Source organism: Hippocampus guttulatus, chromosome 3 (genome assembly GCF_054856545.1).
Source record: "Hippocampus guttulatus isolate MCC_2025c chromosome 3, RoL_Hgut_1.0, whole genome shotgun sequence".
NCBI classification, from domain to species: domain Eukaryota; kingdom Metazoa; phylum Chordata; class Actinopteri; order Syngnathiformes; family Syngnathidae; genus Hippocampus; species Hippocampus guttulatus.
In genome coordinates, this window is record NC_141263.1 from 27,266,169 (window position 1) to 27,287,883 (window position 21,715).

The 21,715-nt window shown below is 41.9% G+C and overlaps 1 protein-coding gene across 1 annotated transcript in view; it reads right to left on the minus strand.

Annotated features, from left to right (window-relative positions):
* Window positions 1–21,715, minus strand: part of LOC147208046 (protein diaphanous homolog 3-like) — a 66,823-nt gene that overhangs the window by 28,068 nt on the left and 17,040 nt on the right. The window contains exons 19-26 of the mRNA XM_086107834.1: window positions 16,107–16,139; window positions 15,234–15,329; window positions 13,292–13,386; window positions 12,046–12,147; window positions 9,579–9,818; window positions 6,725–6,854; window positions 3,816–3,940; window positions 1,889–2,053 (exon numbers count right to left, since the gene is read on the minus strand). Coding sequence (XP_085963960.1) covers window positions 1,889–2,053; window positions 3,816–3,940; window positions 6,725–6,854; window positions 9,579–9,818; window positions 12,046–12,147; window positions 13,292–13,386; window positions 15,234–15,329; window positions 16,107–16,139 — 986 coding nt within the window. The remainder of the gene's footprint in view (window positions 1–1,888; window positions 2,054–3,815; window positions 3,941–6,724; window positions 6,855–9,578; window positions 9,819–12,045; window positions 12,148–13,291; window positions 13,387–15,233; window positions 15,330–16,106; window positions 16,140–21,715) is intronic.

Sequence of the window (21,715 nt, forward strand, 5' to 3'; positions counted from 1 at the left end):
TGCTTGGTTGATGTTAAAAATCCAAATCAGGCAACCAGATGGGTATTTACAGGAATAATACAACTGCGTCCTCTCTCGCAGCCTTTGTTCATTTGCAGGTCCAAACATTCCGTTATTTTTCACTCACTATAGTGTATCTCCAGCAACATGATTTTTTTCCCCCCTACAGCATCCATTAGAACAACATGCAAATGGGGTTCTTATGCAAATTGGTGGATGGGATCAGCTCGCAAATTCTAGGGACCTCAAAAGCCTACTTTCCTTACTTGTAAGCAGTCGGAAACACTGATCCTAATACCCTCGCAGAGAAAACAATAAAAACACATGATTGGGATTATCAAAAACAATTCATGGCAAATAAAACTTAAATGCAAAAAGGAAAGGTAAATAGAGTTAAAAATAATAATAATAAAAAATAAAAAATTGTAACACTAAAACTGTGGCATGAAATTGACCAGGTTATGACGTGCTCACTTGTGCAACGACCTATGAATGATTAAGTCACAGATTTGAATAGATTTATGCTAACCTTATATTTTAGGTTCAACCAAATTCCCTGCTGTCCTGCAAAGCAATGCCAGATGTAATTAGACATAACTTGATGAAAGGTCATTGTAATAGGACATGGATCTATATTGCGATGCAGATTCTCGGAGGGGGGGGGGGGGGGGTCTTCATTGATGCCAATAGCAAAAAGAAAGCAATGTTTTAGGAGAGTAAATTAAATGAATAATCACAGAGGGAAAAAGGGGAAATGTGTCGAACAAAAGGCCAAAATGAATTTGTCTTTTAGATTTGAAGGAGCACAAGGTCAAACAAAGTAATCAAAGTTAAGATCACTATTCTGTCATTCCAAAAATGTCAGGAGTCATGCCATATTGTGCGTACAAAACTCTTAATAGAGTGATGATGCAGAGTGAGAGGGAGGGAGAGAGAGAGAGAGAGAGAGAGTGAGACACTGCCCTCAGCTCTCCTCATCACTCCAAGTCTGTCCCCCCCCCTCCCCCTCCCACATCCCCCTGCCTCTTCTCCTGGATGTCTGCCATTAGCCACGCTCAATTGGATTCCTGTCAGATGTGCGGCCTCGCCCTGGGTCTCCTTCCTACGGGTGACTGAGCGCGCTGCATGTGTGTGCGCTTGTTTGGGTAGGCCTTTGTATGCACTTGTCATTTCGCTGCTTTTTTTTTTTGTCGAGGAAAAGCCGCGCAGCTTCCCCCTTCCCCCACGCACACACAAACAAGCGCACATTTCTTCAGAACACAGCACACGTACTTGCGGTTTAAGGCCCAGTTCATTACACGCAGTGGTCTCCAACATGTACCTATTAGCATGGACCTTGGCACAGCAGTGCATATGCTGACACAGATGTGACCAAGAGGTGACTGTGCTGAGATTTAGTGCGTGAACGCATTCTTTGACCTCACTTTGGCTTCCAGCAGGATGATGGCGGAAAGGCACCTTTTGAACAAATGACTCAGGGTGTTAGCTGCTTGCACCTTGGCCTATTAAAGTGGAATAAATGACCGCACGGGGAGTTCTGACCATATATTCAAAGTCCTTACAATGCTTTGCTTCTTCTTTTATCATTGACGGCAATGTTCAGTGGGACCCTTCGATAATGCCAATGAGATGATGATGATGAAATGTAACGCTTTAGAAATTGGCCCACGGATAATATCGTAAACATAAACGGAAAATATGTATTGACACAACCAATGGGATATGCAAATTTAACATTCAGTCACATTTACTCCCATTTGACTTTGTCGACATCAGCACGCACGCACGGCACGGTGACGAACAGCCATAACGGCCCTTAACATGAATGAAACAGAAAAAAAAAATTGCAGCAAGTAAAAGTGCACGTAACGCATCCCAGCGTACTCACTCTGAACATGGTCCGGAAGTTGCTGAGGTCAGTGAAGAGCTCCTCCACCGATGTTTTCTTTGGATCGACAGCAAAATACTCCAAAAGATTCAGGTAAAGCGTTTCCATGCTGCTGTGCATGGTCACAAGTTTGCCATACTGCTCACGTGCCACCTTGCTGAAGCTGTGAGGGTGTTGGTCAAGGTCCAGCACAAATTCATTATGCATGCAGCATATTAGCAGCGCAAGTACATGAAGTCGCCTGAAAGGCTCAAAGGGAAAGGTCAGGATTAACCTGATGTTATTTATATTGCGGCTACCCAGGGGTGGCGCGAAGGGCGGGGGCGCGAGGTTGTCGGCGACTTCCGGGAACATATTTAAAATTTAAAACTAGAAGATCAAATTTGTAGTTACCAGGAAGAAAAATGCACCTTTTACCAGAGTTAAATGATATGGTCACGGCGAATTCTGGCGAGGGGTGGAATTATTTACACACACGGAAAAAAATGTTGCTACATTTTCACAGCCCAGAAGATAAGACTGCAGATTGGCTGGGAACAAAAGTTTGGACAAGTGCCCCGTTTCTAAATCCCATTGAATATCTGGTGGAGTTGACACAGTTAGTCTGCAGAAGGCACACATCAAACCCGAGGTAATGGAGCAGTTTGCTTACGAGTGAGCCGAAACAGCAATTGACATGTCAAATTGAAGCGGTCCAGAAAATACTCTGTCGTCTACAACATTTAAGAGGAAATGTGGACAATGACATTGGCAAAAAGGTCTTGTAAGGAACTGGAGCGGTTGTCAAGGGCCTCACGAATGTGCCGCCGTGTCTTTTTTTTTTTTTTTTTTAAAAAGCAGCAAATTGTATTGCTTTGATGAGCTGCTACTTCTGTAGACATACAACATGTTGTTACAATTAGGAAATAAGGTATGTGGGCAAGCAGTCATATCGACAAAATGTATAAAAACATGCCCACGGTGCACTGACAGTTTGAATATCGATTATAAACTCATAGTAGCCGTTCCAAGTTGAGATTCCTTCATCATTATCAGGAGAAATTGCCCACGCAATGATTGATGACAAATGCTGACAGTTCTGCTCAGCTCTGCTCAACATTGCACCAAAACACAAATTTTGAAATCTGTCAAATCTCGAAAGGCAGATGCAGTATAGCAAGAAGCTAATCAAGGCCTTCATTTTTAAAACAAGATTTCTTTTGAGGGATCCATAGACACTACAGTATTTATATATCCACGGCTGCAAAGGGCACAACGGTATCACATAGCTGCATAAGATGTCTGACATCACAGCCTGAGGCCAATGTGCAACTCGCCAATGAAAAACAAAAACAAACATATGAATTAATAAGAATCACAAACATTCCCTATATTGGTGAAATATGGCGCGTGGGCCCGATTTTGCCCAGGTTTTCAGTGACATTAATCCATGAGGTTGGTGGATTTGGGAGGGCGGAGGGGGGGGGGGGGGGGGGGTGGTACAAAACAGAAACCATTTTCATGCACACTCTGGTTTATATTATCTGTCTACGTGTGTTGCTGTTTGTTTTCCTTCGGTAACATCAACTCCATGCAAATTGTTCAACTCTGTGCCTGGATTTTCCCATTGTTTTATTAGCATCAAGCTAGCAGAAGCTCAGTGGTTGTTTGACAGTGTCCTTCATCTGAGAATGTGGGGCGGGGGGGGGGGGGGGGGGGTGGCAGCTTGAAGCCTCTTTTTGAAAGAGCATTTACTGATTACCGGTATTATACCGGTAAATTGCCATTTGTTGTCAAGTGAGTTAAGACACCTGCCACTGCACAAAAAAAGAAAAACAATTCAAGCAATGTCTCAAATTGGTCCACTCGTATGCTAAAGGCACCACTGTATATCTAAAAAAAAATCTATTGAGTGTGCCATGTAGTGTTTCATGTGTTTAAAGGATATTGCCATTTTATTGACAAACATGTCACTGGGGTCATCAGGGGACGAGAAAGTCTCAAGGTCTCTCTCCAGCTGCAACAGCTGCCTCTCCATCTGCCTGAGGCTCTTTTCCAAATTCTCTGCAGACACTAACACACATCCGCATGCATTCAGGCGCACGCAGAGTCATAATAGTGCAAAAAACACACAATGCCATGCCCACAAAATTGGAGGAAAAAGAAGCAGAAAGGACAACACAGTTATTTCAAACATCAAATGCATTACTAGATTGAGGGTCTAAATGGATCAAAGTGGCCAAAATACATCCACACTGTACCGTACTGTGGAAAAGACAGAGAAAAATAGACAAAAGGCATATGTGTTGTTCATATGAATCTATTGCACAAGGTGGAGAAACACAAAACACACTGAGTCAACGTTCATGGACAACATTTGACTAACTGTATTTGCAGATGTGTGATTAAACACGTGACGCTACTCTGGGGATATGATTAAAATGTTGACAGTCTAAGAGTCATATATTACCCCAGATAATGTTTTACATGAAGTAAAAAACATCAAGTGAAAGTGGAGACACAGAGATGCTCACACATCAGTATCAACAGATTTACACTTCATGTACAGATGCAATTCTCAACTCAACTGTATTTATAGAGCACTTTAAAACAACCACCAATTGTCAAATCCAAATCATCTGTATCCTTACTAATCTGCAAAAAACATGAGTCAGGGCGAGAGAATCTGCATCGTCAAGCAAAGGAAGCAATGAGCCACACTTTCTGTTATGATGGCCATGCCTGCCAATTCCGGAAAGTCTCAAAAATAATTTATGACATAAATTACCGTGATTAGACTGTAATTGCCCCCCCCCCCCCCAAAAATATAGGCTCCTTATTTTGAAGTAGCAGCAAATGTACATTGGTACAAATACTTAGTGAGAAGGGAATACAGGTATGAGGAATATAGTGCGATAGCTGGCAAGCTAGCTAGTTAGCTAGCTGGATCTACAACATATATACAACAATTTAGTCAATATTAACCAATCTGGTGGTATGGACCTATGAGGCATATTAAGTCATTCAGTGCCAGCAAATGTTTGTGTCTCCCTTCATTTTACTTCTGTGTGTACAAGCCAGGGTGATTTTATGGGCGCTGGAGTCTGAACGGCTATGTGGCAGAGAGATTGCTGCCAGATGTAGAACGATTTAAAGGAATAAAAATTGTTACATTTGCGGGGGTCAAATCCCCCATTGACACCGGTTTTACTACTTTGCCAACCCGCTGTGTGATAAATAGGAATGAGTAGCACACGTCTCTGCGCACACTTTCACAGGGCACAGGACACAGAGCTCCACTATACAGTTGATCATTTTGTGTTTGGGAATTAAGGGACTGAAAATGCAATTATGCTTTCAGACGGAAAACACAGACAGCAAACACACTGAAGCATACTTAAGAATGTGAGCCAGATTTTAAACACATAGAATGCAACTAACCTAACACATGCTATTTGGACATTCACAAAGACCATGGATAAATATACACACATACACACACACACACACACATTATGTATACTTTGTGTTTGATGATTTTACATTTATTCTTTTTATTAAGTACATATCTGTTACAGGTTACGTTGAAAAATCGCAATTTGCGATTATTACGGAAAATTGTAGGATGAACTAGTTAAAAAATGTTCATCGCTTGACAACACAGGCACCCATTTTTGAATTCGTAAAACATCTTCAACAAGAAAGAGTCCACTTCCCTTGAATTCAATAAGAAAACACTCTCATTTCCCTTTTATCACCTCACCAGTTATACAGGTAGGCACTTTTGTCAGGTCTTTTGGAGGGAACACCATTTACTGCTTATCTTCTTCACAAAAATTAATTTTTAGGTTAAAAGTTTAATGCCACTTTCCCAGCCGAGTGTTTTCTCTGTCCTGTCGAGATCATAATGAGTTTTTGCTGATAGAATATCCCGCGAAAGTTACTTTGAACAAATAATTAAAATCCACCTTGCAGACTTTTTGGAGTCTGTCCAAAAATACAGGGTGCTGGTTCCCAATAAAACCAAAAGAGATCCCAATGCTTCTGGTTGTGCAATTCAAGTAGTTAAATTCTACTTTTGCACAACTCTCACAATCAGTAAAATAAAACAAATGTATTGTTGCTGTCAGGTAAAAATCTCAAAAAATTAAAATTTTTTAGCATCCATCAATTCATGCATCCAAACATTTTTGTCCTTTTCAGGTTGGTTGGGAGCATAAAAAGCCGATCTAAACTGACAGACTAAATGTAGAGTACAATTTCGTTGTTAATCAGTCAGTGTTCAGTTTAGTGTGTGGGTGTGTTGATATCACAATCTCGACTCAGACATGTTTGTCTTTATTTATTTGGCCAAATGGCAAACTATAGTGCAGGGGTCTCCAACGTGGTGCCCATGGGCACCAGGAGGCCCCCAAGGACACCCCCCCACCCCCCGACGAGTAGCCCGAAGGCCAGTTCTACAAAGAGCTCACCGATGATGGGACATTGTGAGTGCCTTGGAATATTGTAGAAGTGAAGATTTGAAAATGTAAACACTCGCAGAGATACACAGAAATAAGATGAGATTCAAAGGAATAAAGTGTTGCATATTACTATTTATCCGTGTATGTCATTAATTATTGAAAAAAATAACGAGAAGAAAATTATGAACGGTTACTTGCACAAATGTGTTATTTCAGACGGACGCATTTGCTCACGAGGATTATTCGAACCACGCTCAAGGACAGTCATGAATTGCAAGCAGGTAGTTAGTTGACTCTATGTAAAGTGCAGTGTACTTTGATTTCTCAAATGGTTGTAGAAATTGTAAAATGGAAAAATTAAGGTGTTTCAAGCGTGAATTTGCATGACGCTTACCCCTGCTTGCTCGGTCCACATGTTGAAGGTCCTCAGCAAATTTGATCACATCTGGAAATTCCTCTTCACATATTTGGGCCAGGAAATGGAGCAACGTGGTCGTCTGGTCATTTGACTTAGTATCCTTCAGCTGTTTAAATCAGAGCCACCAAAAAAATAAAAAATTAAAAATACATTCACAGGGGTGGCAATAACGTGTTCAAGTAGCACTAAAATGTGGACCAATGTGAAAGGAACCATGGTGTTCACTGAAAGACGCAAAGACAATCAGATAAACAACTAAATGCTACTTCTTGTGATCATTTTAACCATGAATGTTCATATTACACTGTATTATTTTTCAAAATACCAAAAGCCATGTTTCTAAACTGCAGTTGTTTTATTTGTCATTTCATTGTCATGAGCGTCACACCTGTCAGCATTAATAACAATATCGACGTTAGTATTGTCAAGCTGCACAGAGGGAGTTCAGATTCCAACCTAAACCCATCAATACAGAAAATAGTCTTTTGTTTAACCCCGAATAGCAAGTTGAATGACTACACAGTACATCAATGTGACTTGTGGTACAAAGCTACTTTTTTAATGGAGAAGTATAAAATAAACAATATCTCCTATGCGTCCCCACTAGTCTTAACACAGCACAAGACGAGAACCACAGTCGCAATTTTGCCAGCTACAACACACTTGAGTAAACCAGGTTTGTTCAAAAGTGATCGGCAGGAACAACTGTCAGGCCAGCACATCAAAGTGTTCATAGTCATTCGCGTTTGTTGAACTACCCATGAAAAACAAAACAAAAAAACAATCAGACGCCGACAGCTCTCGCCAGACAATTTGAAGCGCTGAAGCGCAGCTTTCCGCTCACGCCAGGCAACAGGCGTAATTCAGTGTCAGTGTATCCATCCATTATCTGATTTGCTTATCAATTCAGTCTATATTTGATTTTTTTCTTCTTTTATTAAGCGCCCTTGAACGTTTCAGGACAACTATGCGTTTTTGATGTTGGTAACAAGAGTTTGTGACGGCAATACAAACACCCTAAACACAGTCTGGAAGATGACTCATGTCAGCTGTCATGCCGTGACACACTGCCGGAAAAACCTTCACAACAAAAGCATTGCAGGGCATTAATGTCCATATGTTATTTGGTAAGGTCAGATTTATTTTGAAGTCGGCGGCATGTTCCAGTCATACGAAGCAGCAACAATTGTTGCTGCGGCTGGTTTAACTTCTTCCTGACAGTGTGCACTTCAACACTCCAGGTGCTAATTTCTTCTGCATTTGGTATGTTGTCAAACACATGACTCATTTTTACTCCTTTTCGCCCTGTTTCAGCAATGTGACCTGTGATTCGTTTTTTTAAATATCCGGAACAATCATTGTTATGGGCGTAACGAGTTAGCGTGCAATGATTTCTGTCACAAAATAAGGACAATCGTAACAGTTGGCAGCTCTGGATAATGATGATATCCTCCACCAAATTATCCATTGAATTAATCGCTTGCTTGTTTCCTTCTTAAATTCTCACGGGAGCTTCTTAATACAACCACATATTTTTCACAGTTGACAATCTCAACATTCTGTTTGCTGCGCAGTGCGCTGTGGAATAAGTCAAATGTAAACAGAAGGGTAATGTTTGCAGTAATCAGCTTTTCATATCAGCATCTACCTCGTACCCACCACAAAGGTGATACAATCATCCAAAATGTGCACCGAATCCATCAGCATATTTCAAAAAGAAGAACCGCCCCCCCCCCGCCCAAAAAAAAAATACAACACTTTCTCATGTTGATTGTACCACTGTTCACCCAATTCATCAAGTAGACACATACCATAAATGTTATTTATCGGAACGTAATATTGAAAGCCCAAGTTTAACAGGGCAGAATGTTGTCAGTGATGAATGGCTGCTTTGGTAGTTATGCAGCTAAAGACGGATGAGTCTCCTACCCAAGGATTACACTCTACTCTCTGTCATCATCACTATTGTGCAGAAAAAGTGGCTGTTTCGTCTTCATGCTATAGAAAATGCACAGCCATTAGCCGAGTCCTTGCCACCTGAAGCAAGGGTAGTCCAATGAGGTCCGCATACGTGATTTTAAGGTTAGATTGGATTGATTAATTTTGTGGTAGCCAGGGTTAGTTTTCTGTTTGCATTTTCTTCAGCGCTTTGAAAGGATTTCAACCGTTGTGGAAACGAGAATTGATATAGTTTAACCTCTACAAAATTATAAAGTGCATATTTTTTGCAAACAAATGACTTATTTGGATATGAGACTGGTATTGTGCGCGCGTGTGTGTGTGTGTGTGGGGGTGGGGGGGTCCCCCTTATTTGTGTCTTTGTGGCTGGAATTAAAGGTTCAGACCCAGTCATCCCAAAACCAATCCTGATAAAGTAGCTGCTGCCGAACCAACCATTAAGAAATCCAGCTTGGTTTTACACTGCACAATTGAAGGGACGGATTTTATTGTTTGCTCTCAGCAGATATGCATCACGTCAGCGTGGACAGAGAGGGGGGGGGGGGGGCGCACATGAAATTGCATATTTTGAGACCACCTGATTGTAGATGCGGATAAAAATCAGTTCTATATCAGGTATCTGCTAATGTGAGCGCAGTGAAGGTGAACCCCCTGTAACTGATCTAGACAAAGGCCAAAAATACACGCGCCGGCTACACAAGTAATAGCCACGATTAACACCGACCCTGCGTTTGACCTTGCCGGATGATTGTGATTTGTTTAATTCCTATGAGTGAAAATGACAGCGCACTCCAAATGATGGGCCTAAATCTCAATTAGGCCATTTTGCTTTATCACATTTGAAATTCTGACAAAAAGGGTCAAGGCTCACCTTGCAGAGGGAACTGAGGTCAAAGCCAAATGACTGGGCATTGCGGGAACCCGCGTTCAGGTAATTGCCCAGCAGCAGCACAAGTTCTAGCAAGCGGCCAAAGGAGCGGCTCGTCTTGACTTCATCGCAGGCAGCGTTTACGGCCAAAATATCTGGACGCAGGTTGTTGACCTGCTCGTCAAACTGCAGTCGGAAGAGGATATGGTTGAGTCGTGGGCGCAGTCGCTTCACGCCGCTCATCTAGGACACGACACACAGACGGAAGATCAAGAAAAGGGAGGTGAGGTGAAATAAATAAAGATGAATCTCCCGAAAATGACCAACTCCCGATAGGCCGATACCTTCTTGCCAAGCGAGTTTAACGTCAGAAACATACCGGCGAACATCATGCTCAAAAGTGTTGCTAGGCAGGTGTAATAGATGCTGGCATTGATTCGATTTGGGACCCGGGACTGTTAAGTTAATTATGGAGTTAGTGTCCATATAGGGAAGGTGAAGGGAATACACACAACAGGCTGCCTTGGATTACGACTCTCACACAATTAGAGCAAATTGGAAAATATTGCGTTGGGCCCCAAGACCTGGACACAACGGTGATTGTGGATGCGTGGTGGGTTAAAAAGACAGCTGGCTGTGCAATTTGATTTTCCATCTCGTGTAATTACAGCGAGTGCAAAGATATCAAATGACTATCCCAGTACGTATGTGTGTGTGTGTGTGTGTGTTCTTTCAAAAGTGAAAGGATTAAAAAAAACAAAAACAAAAAAACCCGAATAATGTAAAGAACTACATTTTAATACTTTGGACCATAAAGCACTGTACAAGAACATATTTGGGAGTAAATGTTTTGGCAACTTGTAAAATGCATCCGTGTGAAGTGTCAACAACAATCTAAATCCCAGATGAAAGACTAATCCAAAACGCTGCCAGTCATGAGCTGACTACACACGAGTGGGGGTTATTCGTAAAATAAATATGGATATTAACCAAGCTGAAGCCAAGTCCAATTATCAAGTCCAACAGGAATTATAATATACAGTTGGATCGACATTTTTTTCTTAAGTTATTCAATTGTCCCTATTGGGTAGTAAAAACATGGTAAGATATATATCGATATATATATATATTTTACCTACAGTAAACGTGCTGCTTGAAGGAGACGTGTCACGTTGAAAAAGTGACACGCTCCTCATGCAAATTTCTCCACAAGCCTCATTTGAAAAGACTTTAAGAAATTGATAGCAGTGTTTCTTTTTAAAAGTGCATAAATTAAGGAGGTAGTCCAGGTGTCATTTAAGGCTCAAAAAGACTGAATGTTAAAAAGCTGTGACTGAGAATATTCATTTGAAAGTGCCGCTGTGTATGACTGCCACATGAGGAAATGTACATTTAAGGTAAGTCTTCACATTATGAACGTTCACGTTCTGTGAAACGATTCGATTTTTTTTCACAGAAAAAAAAAGGGCATGAAATTCATTCTTGTTGAATTCAGTGGCTGTTGACAAATGGCTTGTCAAGTATCCATCCATCCATTTTCTGAATCCTCAGGAGGTTCGCGGGGCGTCCTGGAGCCTATCCCAGCTGTCTTCGGGCAGTAGGCGGGGGACACCCTGAACCGGTTGCCAGCCAACCGAGGGACAATTTCGAGGGTTTCATTAGCCTGCCGTGCATGTTTTTGGAATGTGGGAGGAAACCGGAGCACCCGGAGAGATGGGGTGAACATTCAAACTGCATATAGGAAGGCCGGAGCCGGAATTGAACACTGCACCTCTGCACCATGAGGCGGACATGAAAAAAAAAAACAGTCGTCCAGCGCGTCTGCGCTTGTCAATGGGGTCGTGGGGGTGGATAAATAAAAATGATATGATACGATATGAAAAGTAAGATATGCACATTCACAAGTATGCATTCATGAATGGCGGAACACGGAGCCGCTGTTAAGTGTACGCTCTGCAAGATAATGACACTGCTCAAACTTTGTTGCCATGGTTCCCACTAACTTTAGAGCATTTCAACGATCAATTTTTCCCAAATCATATTCTTCTTTTAGCGATTCGTGTGAATTACTTTTTATTTCTCTGCTTTGCATTTAAATGTCTTCAGTGCTTTTTTTTTTTTAATGTCTTAAATTCGTTGGCTTTAAATGTTGTCTTTGTAACTGATGTGAAGCACATTGTGGATGAAATGCACAATATAAAGAAAGCTGCCTTTGATTGCCTCATGTCATCGGGAGCACGCGACTCCCATACCTAAAAGTGTCAGCATTTTAAAAACGTCTATACAGACAGAGACCTTTGGATGAATGCAAAGAGAAAAAAAAATCTGGTTTCAGTCGTTTAATTCCTGTGCAAATGCACCCTCAGTCACTGCAGATGTGATGTAGAAATTGAATTGCCTTGGATTAAGTACAAAAAGAATATTATATTTGCGAGTTTGTTTGCGTGTGTTTGTTTGCATCGACACTCACTATAACCCCGAACTGCTCCGGCTCTGACAAATTTGGATAATCATTCTTGTACTTGGCCAAAGCATTCAGCTGCTCCTGCTCAGGCAAGTGCTTCACAAGGTTCTGCAATGACAAGAGGGGAAAAAGGAATAAATGTATCTGGCGGGGTAGAGATGAGAAGGGGGGAAAAATATAGAAAGGAAAAAAAAAAAAGCGAAACACACATTAAAAAATAAATAAAAAGATTTGTGTAGGGTCAGGAGGTTTGATGCTTTCAACATTATATAGCGCCCAGCAAGGTGGTGACGTTAGACATTCACTTTTCCGTACATCTCCAAACAAAAGTAGTGCTGGGGCTTTCTGGAACACGATACTCACTCTCATGCTTTGTTCTTTTTCTGGCTTTCCATCTCAAAAATCTGACACGACAACATTTCTGGCAGAAAACCTAACTACCCTTCTGCCTTGAAAAAATGTAAAAAAAATAAATAATAAAAAAAATGCCTCATGCAATTTTGTTGGGCGCTCAAAGCCAGATTAATCTGTTCCTTGGCCCATCAGGCCGCCGGCTCAATATACAACCACCACAGTGGGCCAGGACAAACGAAAATCTGCTCTTGTCAAAATATCGTATTTTCTGCACTATAAGGCGCTTCGGATTATAAGGCGAACCTTCAATGAATGGCCTATTTTAAAACGGTTTTCATATACTGGAGAGCGCATACTGCATTATAAGGCGCATAAAATAGTGGCTGCGATTGCACAACACATCCACTAGATGGTGTTGTGACGCTAAAGGGAAAACAATACAATACAATTCAGCTTTATTTATGTAGAGCCTTCAGAACCGCTGCAGCTGTAACAATGAGAACTGATCACAAGCACGGCAAACAATAAATGAAAGACAAAAGTTATGAAGACAATTGAATCAACAAACCCTTTTAGGTTACAATTGGTTGCTGCTAATAATCACTAGTAGATGGCATAGAAAGGCTAACAGGGAAACAACTCAATGGGGAATATAAAGAGAGTTACTGACTCTACATTTGGTGCACTAGACTATAGGGCACACTGTTGGCTTTTGAGAAAATCGAATGCTTTTAGGTGCGCCTTATACTGCGGGAAATACCAGAGTCGAAAAATGAAAGCCCCCGAAATTGATTAAGACGAATGAGGAGTCTCGTTTCCCCCAAGTGTAGACGCCATTGAGTTAAAAACACCAAGACAATTCGCTGTCAGACAAAACATGATCCAAAAGTAACCCCACCTGAATCATTGGTTCACTCAGCTGTTCTTCGTCCACCTCCAATATCATCTGACGAATTTCTTTGTAAGACATGCGGAAAGAACCCAGGAAAATGGCTGCAGAGAAACCAAGACATGAAAAGGAAATTGATAAATGTCACAGAGGGCATAAAGGTGCCTCATGAATGTACGGGGTTGGGGCTCCCCATCTCAGCTCAGGCCACCACTCAAAAAGATGCAGCGTCGGACTCCCAAGGCTCAAAATAAGCAGACGTTGCATTTCGCAGCTCAATCAAACATTGAAAAGCCAAACTACGAAAGGGCATCGACGTGGGAAGACAGAGCTGCCAAACTCGTAATGCCCACGATTGTGCTGAATGTTTAAAAATATGGCTGCCACAGAGTGCCTCGAGTTTTCCGATCTGCTCCATAAAATGCTTCCATTCAGCAGCAAATGGGGGACCCGGGAGGCGGGGAGCGCATCAGACACGTTGGGTCCCTCTTAACCGATCGGGGAGGAGTCCTTGTGCTAAAATGAAGCATATCACCCGGCAGAAAATGTCGATGTTCAATGTGTCGTGCAACTGACATTAGTTCCCGCCGCTGCTAGCTGCGTTCTTCATCAATGCACGAGCCGCTAATGGCACTTTGGATATGTCGGCCAGCTTGCAATGTCACTGGCGCAGCACAGTGCCTTAGCTCGTCATTGTCAATACACAATTACTCGAGAGGATTTTCAGTAGGACACTGCAATATTGAAATATTCAATTGCGATACCTCCCCTGCGATATTGCTATGTTATGTTCAAGATCAAGATCAAGATATCCTTTATTTGTCCCACACTGGGGAAATTTACAGTCGACAGCAGCAAAATTGGGGGGTAGAAGGAAGAAAAACAAAGTGTTTGCATGAACAAAAAGGTTGGTGACTAAAACGTTTGCGTCCGGTCACTGGGATGAACCTGGTCCTCAAAATTGGAAAGTTATTCCTCAAATGAAGTCGTTGATGAGAAAAAGTGCTCCTGAAAGAAGAGTTATATTCGAGCCTTGGGACATTTTGTAGAAATCAGGAAACAATAAATAAATCTCATTCATAACAGCGGAATAGATCCACAGTCGAGAAAAAGGAATGGTAAGGCTGATTTACGGATCTAAAAATAGAATGCATGTAACTTTAATGTACTGTTGAAATGAAATCCTCCATTGAAAAGAAGAATTTAAAACAACACTGCAAATGTTGAAAACATTCCTTCTTGGATACAATGTTTTCATACAGTAGTTGTTTATTTACCTCATCCACTGCCATGTAACCGCCGGCTCCCAATTCCATAATTGCTGCTAGGTGGTTTATCACCGTCTCTGGGCTGATTACGCTCATTTCTTTTTAAGACATCGCAAATCAACACAACTGTATTTTGAAAGCACTTTATAACAACCACTGCTGTACATGGAGCTGCAGTGTTGTAGATGAAAAATAATTCATACAACAACAAATAATGAAACAATTAACTAATAACCAAGACAGCAGAAAGCACAAAAACAGTCACACTTAAAATCACGTCTCATGTCGAGTCACAAGCCAAAGAATAAAAATGCGTGTTTGGACGAGTTTTAAAAATGGGCAGCGAAGGGGCTTGCCGAACATTCAATCCAAAGAGAGGGACCGGCAACAGAAAAGGCTCGATCCTCTCTGAAGGGACGCCAGCGTAGGAGTTCTGTGCTCCCTCTTATGAGTACCAATCAAGAGGCAAGCAGCAGCATTCTGGACCAACTGGAGTCGCTTCATGGAGGATTGACTGACTCCAAAGTGAAGTGCATGACAGTAATCCAGCCGGGATTTGACGAAGGCTTGAATTACTTTTTCAACGTGCTCTTGAGAAAGAAGAGGCTTGATAGTTAAATGTAAACATATAATTCTTTGAAGAGAAGAAGGCGAGGGGTGTGTAGAAGAAAACCAATACTTACACAGATTCTGCGCAATCTTGGGATCAAGCACCTTCAGCTCTTTAATTCGCTTCTTAATGGATTTTTTATCATCCAGATCCTCCTCCTCTCTTTTGGCTGTTGGAAACATACAAACAGGAAATGGTGATCTACCAATACGGTGAATAACTGCACACCCCGATGTTTATTTTGTTGCAGACAAATGCAAATTGCTCACTAACAAAGGTTTATTATACTGTATTATCTTTATTCCCAGTTCAGACACATGAGGTGTGCGTGATGTACCCACAGGCATGCAATTTAAAAGGGGAAGCCAAATTATTTGTTCAATACTGTACTCGAGAAAATGTCAAATGTTCCTCAGCATTCAGTAAACAGGAAGTTGCTTATTCATTTTAAATGATTCCATACTTACCAAAAAAAAAAAATAAAATAAAGACATTTGTCATGAAAGTCAAGAAGATGGACTGGACATGATTGTCCCCAAAATTCTTGCCATTTTTTGACAGTAACAGCGCAACTGCCAACAATCTTGTCAACGAGAAACTAGCGAGTTCAGGAATGAGCCGTCCTTTCTCGTATAACTATTTTATGAAACAAACCATTTGTGTCTCATTTCTGTCAGGTCGTTGGAAAGATGAGCAGGTTGCTGCTCACGACTTGCACACACAAAAAAACCTAGTAAAAGCAAAGAGAGAGACGGGGAAGGGAGACTGTCCTACTGTTTAACCTGCCGCCCTTACAAGGGCTGCTACATTTTACGATGAAGTGAAGACGCGACTTGTGACATGAGCTCCTATTGAAAAGCGTGCCGGGATGTCCGCAAGCGTGCACTGCTACTTACGCACACCAAACTACAGAAACACACCGACAGTCACACAAGAGTGTACTTACGTGGCTCTTCAGTTGACGTACTCTCTTCACACTCTTTCAAAATTGTAAGGGCGGTAACGTACACAGAGGAGAGGGCAGAAACAAACAAGGTTTGTTGGACTGCTCCATTTGATGCGGGGTGACAGATAAGGCAAGTTGAAAAGGACACACACAATTTTTGGAAACTTTGCGTAGGAAACCATCCAGTCCAATGAAAAGGTCGCAAAAAGGTCCATGACAAAGCTTTGGCAACAGGCAACCCCCAGCACAAAATTCCCACAAGGCTGGATCACTAAATTGCGCTGTGAAAACACGAAAGGGGGAACGGTGGCGGAAATAAAACTGCTGCAAAAGAGCATGACTGATGCTGTACATGACAGGCAGGCCTCAGAGACAGCAACGTCACACCTCAAATCGCCCTTCACAAAACAGACACACACGCGCACACTGAACACACCAAATACTCCATCTGTCCAGCCTGCACACGACTCACACTAAATTTAAATTCAATCCATTGCATCTTTTCAGTGTTTTCTAATCAGGCAACAGTGTGAGACGTGTGTGCTGATTTGGCCAGATATATTTTATCCAACATTTATTCGGTGTTGCTAGCAAAGAACAGAGTATTCTGTCTTCCAGATCAGTGGTCCCCAAACATTTTTTTGTGTCACGGCCCAGTTGAAACAAGGACATGCTGTTCGCGGACCGGCCACCATTTTATGTTGCCAGTTTTAAGGCGCTGGTATGGCCAAGAAAGATAATTATAGAGTCTTTAAACATTTCACGAACACTGATTCCACCCCCCCCTTTTTTTCATTTCAAACAGTTATTCTGCTGTACAAATAAATATGTATTATTTTTACTTTTATATTAATATAAAATATGTACAATAAAATAACACAGTGAACTACTCGGAAATGGACCAATCAGGAATAATAAAACACCTGAATATGTCAACGTAATCATTTGTAGGTTACGACGTTACCATCATGACTACTTGCATATGTGATGGATCAAAAGATGACACGTTTGACTGGCTGCTTTCATCCGGCGGCTGCCGGCTACTTATTAGTGACTGCACTGCAAATGTTTACGTGGGCAAGGTGTGTAAACTCTGCTCGCTTTTTCAAGCTTTCCACTCGATCTCTTGGGTGTTACTTCTTCGAAAGATTCAACAGGTTTCTTGTATCGCCTTGTTTTTGACGACATAGCATGCACAACAGCTTCCTCCTCCACGTCGCTAGTGGAGGAACTTCTCTTGTCAAAATAGCGTCATATTCAGAAGTCATGTCTTCCGAGCAGCTGCGAGTTTAGCCGTACGTTTGGGCAATTGTATTTCGATTACTTTCTGTTTACAGCTTCCTCTTTCATTGATTGACGCATTCTGTTTATTTCAAATTGCAAACCAATGTTAGAAGGAGGACTCCGATGGGCTGGAGTGGCGCACATTTCCGCCACGTCTCACGGAGCAAATATGCTCACAGCTCGGTGGTCTGTCTCTGTGCGGCCCGGTACCGAATGGGCCGTGGCCCGGTACTGGTCCGCAGACCGGTGGTTGGGCACCACTGTTCCAGATGACTCATCACTTGTGTACTGTATTCTCACGTCACAGACGTTCGTGCATTTTAATGCGGCAACCGTTATTCGGCCTGGAGCGGAGCCTTCCTTCATACCTGCGACTTTTAATTAACAGTATGATATCAATGTTCGCAAGAAAGGGAGCGCACACGCACACCTCTCTGCCCAAAGCAAAATCCAGCAGACATGTGATGCGCAACAAGTGATGAAATCCACTCCTCCGACACATCTGTCAAAGCAGCTGCTCCGTTTGACTCACCGTTTTTTTTTTTCTTCTGCTATGGCAAAGTCTTGGCGCTCAGTCACCCTGACAGCAAGTCAACATCCCTTTCTATGGGCTCAACGCACACATCAACCACCTTGAATAATACTGACGGGACGGGACAGCAGATGAGTGAGGAGAAGGCGGGAGAGGGCGATCAGAATAATGGAGTGAGGAGCTGTTCCGTGGGAGAGATAATCAAAGTGAACCATGCAAGGCCACATCTCCCTGCGATTCACACCCGATGACCAAGGGCCATAATTACTGTCAGACTTTAATTCCGATAGCAGCAAATTAACAGACTTGATCAAGCTTCTCTTGGCTTCTTGTGCCCGGATTGCCTTAAATTCTCAACGACTGGAATATCACCTCTGCATAAACATCACTCTTCGACGTCATAGTGGGCTGCACACAAATTGACACAATTTAAAGGCTTTTTACAGGCCATCATCTCTATTCTCAGTGAAGTAGTGCCCTCTAAAGGTCACTTGTGTACACACACACGCACGCGCACACGCGCACACGCACACACACACGCGCGCGCACGCTCTAATGTGAGTGCCATAAGCGGTCGGGCAACAGTGTCTCTTCTCGGAGACATGACTATCTCTCTGAAATGTTAAATGTATGGCAAGCTCCGTCTGCGTCACCCTAACATTTCCCAAGTCTCTTAGTGGATCGAGGCAATTCTAAATCACCCTCATCTCAAAAGTCATTTGCCCATTTCATGCAGATGATGGAAGCAAGTCTGCTTCCGGCTGTCTCTACTTAGCAACCCCAAAATACACAAATCACAAGTCTGGATGAGAAAAATCACAACAGGAAAAATGTTGCAAACGCAAATATCTTTTTAAGGAGCCAACGCATTACTTGGGTGATGTGAGGACATAAAAACACAAATTGGGAAGAAATTGAAACGCTGAGGCTTGAGAAACGGTGGTGGCCAAAATTAAACAGAGAAATGATGATGGAGAAGAGTGCTACGGAAAAATAGAGATCAACGACCATACAAACCAGGGCCAAAGAAAATGCCGGGTCGCTTACAAAATTGGCAACCTTGAAATGATATGGACTAACTCGCACGTATCATTGGCTTTCCATAACAATACGTTTCTGTGCATGTCTTTGGCCGCTTATTATTGCAACAAATTGTCAGGACTATTGTTGGCATGTGAAAGTATTGTCTATAGTGTGAACTACACAATCAATTAATTCTTCTTGCTCCGACTGCCTGAAATCAAACTACGTGCACAGACAAATTTGTTGGAAGCATTCTGCTAGAGAAATAAAACCACAACATCAAAATATTGAGCTATCGATCCACGAATTCCTTTTTGCGCGCCACCATAATTAACTATGAAACAAACTCCTGGAGTTGGCCTGGATAAAAGCGATGGCATCCTTCAGGTAATATTTTGTTGCACAACTTTGTGAGGCAACCGCAAAAATCAAACACTTTTTACAACTCTCCATGAAACTTCTGTCGCCTGTTAACACGTAGTCATTTCGCCAAGACTGGGTAAACAAAATGATGCCGTCGTTTCGTATTTGGAACGGTGCCTTCACCAAAGTAGGATTTAGATCGGGGCTCAAAGAAGCCGATGTCAGGAATGTGCTCTTTGCCGTGCTTCAGCGCCTCCATGGCTCACCGTAGGTCGTTATCAGTTTCTGACGCATGTATCATGATTACGCGCGCAACCATATATCTTTGCGATATGCATTTGGGCATTCCGTTTCAAGTTATTTCAGTGCCAATTCAGAGGTCCATCCATTTTGTCCAGATTCGAGTGCTCCAGATGCTACTTAAAAAATAAATAAAAGGCCATTCTAAGAAAGAGACAGCCAAAGAGTAGCAATCCATCAGACGCGATTACGCATCTGATGAGCGCTCTCATAATGACAGAACATTTCGGCAGCCATCCAAGGTCATTATAGAGCTAATGGAGCTCTTTAAAAATGTCACAGGAAAAAACAGAGATGACGACACAAGAGGTACCGAAATTGTTTTCAAAGAGAATGTTTATACATTGAAAGAATTGTCCGAAAAATAGTCATTTTAGAAAAGACGAGCCACTACTCAGTTTCTTGAAGCCTTTCTTTCCCTTGTTCTAATTCTCCTTGAATGGGTGCCAGTTCTTTTCCTGCTCAATAGCGCACATGGGCCATTATTCGTGAGATGAAGTGTGGGCAGTACAATTGTTTGGTCAAGAATTTAGTTGTTGTGGAGGATTTTAGGGGCATTTTTAAGTGGGCATCCCATGTTCACAGAGACGGCAACCACTTCTCATTAGAGGTGGGACGATTCACTTACCTCCCGATTCGATTCAGATCACAATACTGGTGTGACGATTAGATTTACATTGCGATTATATGCTGCAATTTGAGATTCAATATCACGGTCATTGGTATTTTTCTCAAACAATTCTAAACAATATAAACCATAAGCATTACATACGTTGAATCATGTACTTAAATCAATGCAGTCAGCTGAAAGTCAGTCACATTTATTTCAGAAAGAGCCGACTGCGTGACTCAGGCGCCGGCTCATTCAAATGACTTAGTGTGACTCTGCTGAATGATGAAGGCCACTGACCCACCACAACAAATTGGCTGCGCACTGCCATCTGCTGGAGGAAAGCGGTAGCTTCACCTTTGCGTTTTGAAAAATCATGAAAATCGATTCTGAACTTTGAAATCGATTGATTGAATCTTGGTAACTAAAATTCCAATAGTTGAGTGAAACGATTTTTTTGCACACCCCTACTTCTCATGTTGCGTTTCAAGACTTGAAATGAGAGGAGATTTACTTTCAAAGAATGAATATTCTCACACAAACGCTGTATTCACACAAACAGACTGGAACTGTAAGAAAACTCACAGCCGCAAGGATATATTCTTCCTCATTTGTGAATAACGACTAATAATCAAGTTAAATATCGACTTTTTTCCCTCTACTCGTTTGGTGTGGATGTAAGCACAAGTCTCCATGCATGCGCTGCACGACACTGCCCTTGAGAGGCCAAGGTGCACACAGCAGGTATTTATTATTTATTCATTCATTTAATGTTATTTGAATAAAATATTTTACTTGGTCTCAATTTATTTCTGGGTTGTTCTTGTGATATTTAAAGTTAAGTTTGACGAGATGAATGTTTTTAAATCAACAAATAATACATCCATCCATTTTCGAATCCGCTCATGCTCGCAAAGGTCGCAGGCGTGCTGGAGTCTATCCAGCTGTCTTTCGGGCAGTAGGCGGGGTACACTCTGAACTGGTTTGGTTGCCAGCCATTCACAGTCAACGAAGAATAATTTTAATTAAAATCAATCCTAATTAGCGTGATGACTTTTTTTTCCATAATTGCCCAGCCCTACGCTTAAAAATCCCCGGTCTAAGTCAACAGCAGGAAGGACCCTAATGTCATAAAAGGACAAGGATGTCAATGAAAATTTGATGAGGAAAAACTGTTTCATATGGTGTCCGTCTAAATGTTTAATGACAATCCAGATGTTGTTCTTAAATGAGACGGCAACACTGTGATAATAATCCAACAAACACATTCGGTAGACCGACACTCAGTGACACACACCAACAGCAAGTCTCTCTAACAGCTGAATGAATCAGTCATGCTGTGCTTACAACCACCAGTGGGATGGCAAGAAAACAAGAGGAAAACAACCGAGATGGCCTCAAACCATCTGGAAGAGCGAACATATTTTATGCATTCCTTCCCAAATGTAAAACTGCAGCATGTAATGCAAAACAAGCAATCAATTGATGGAGCGCGTT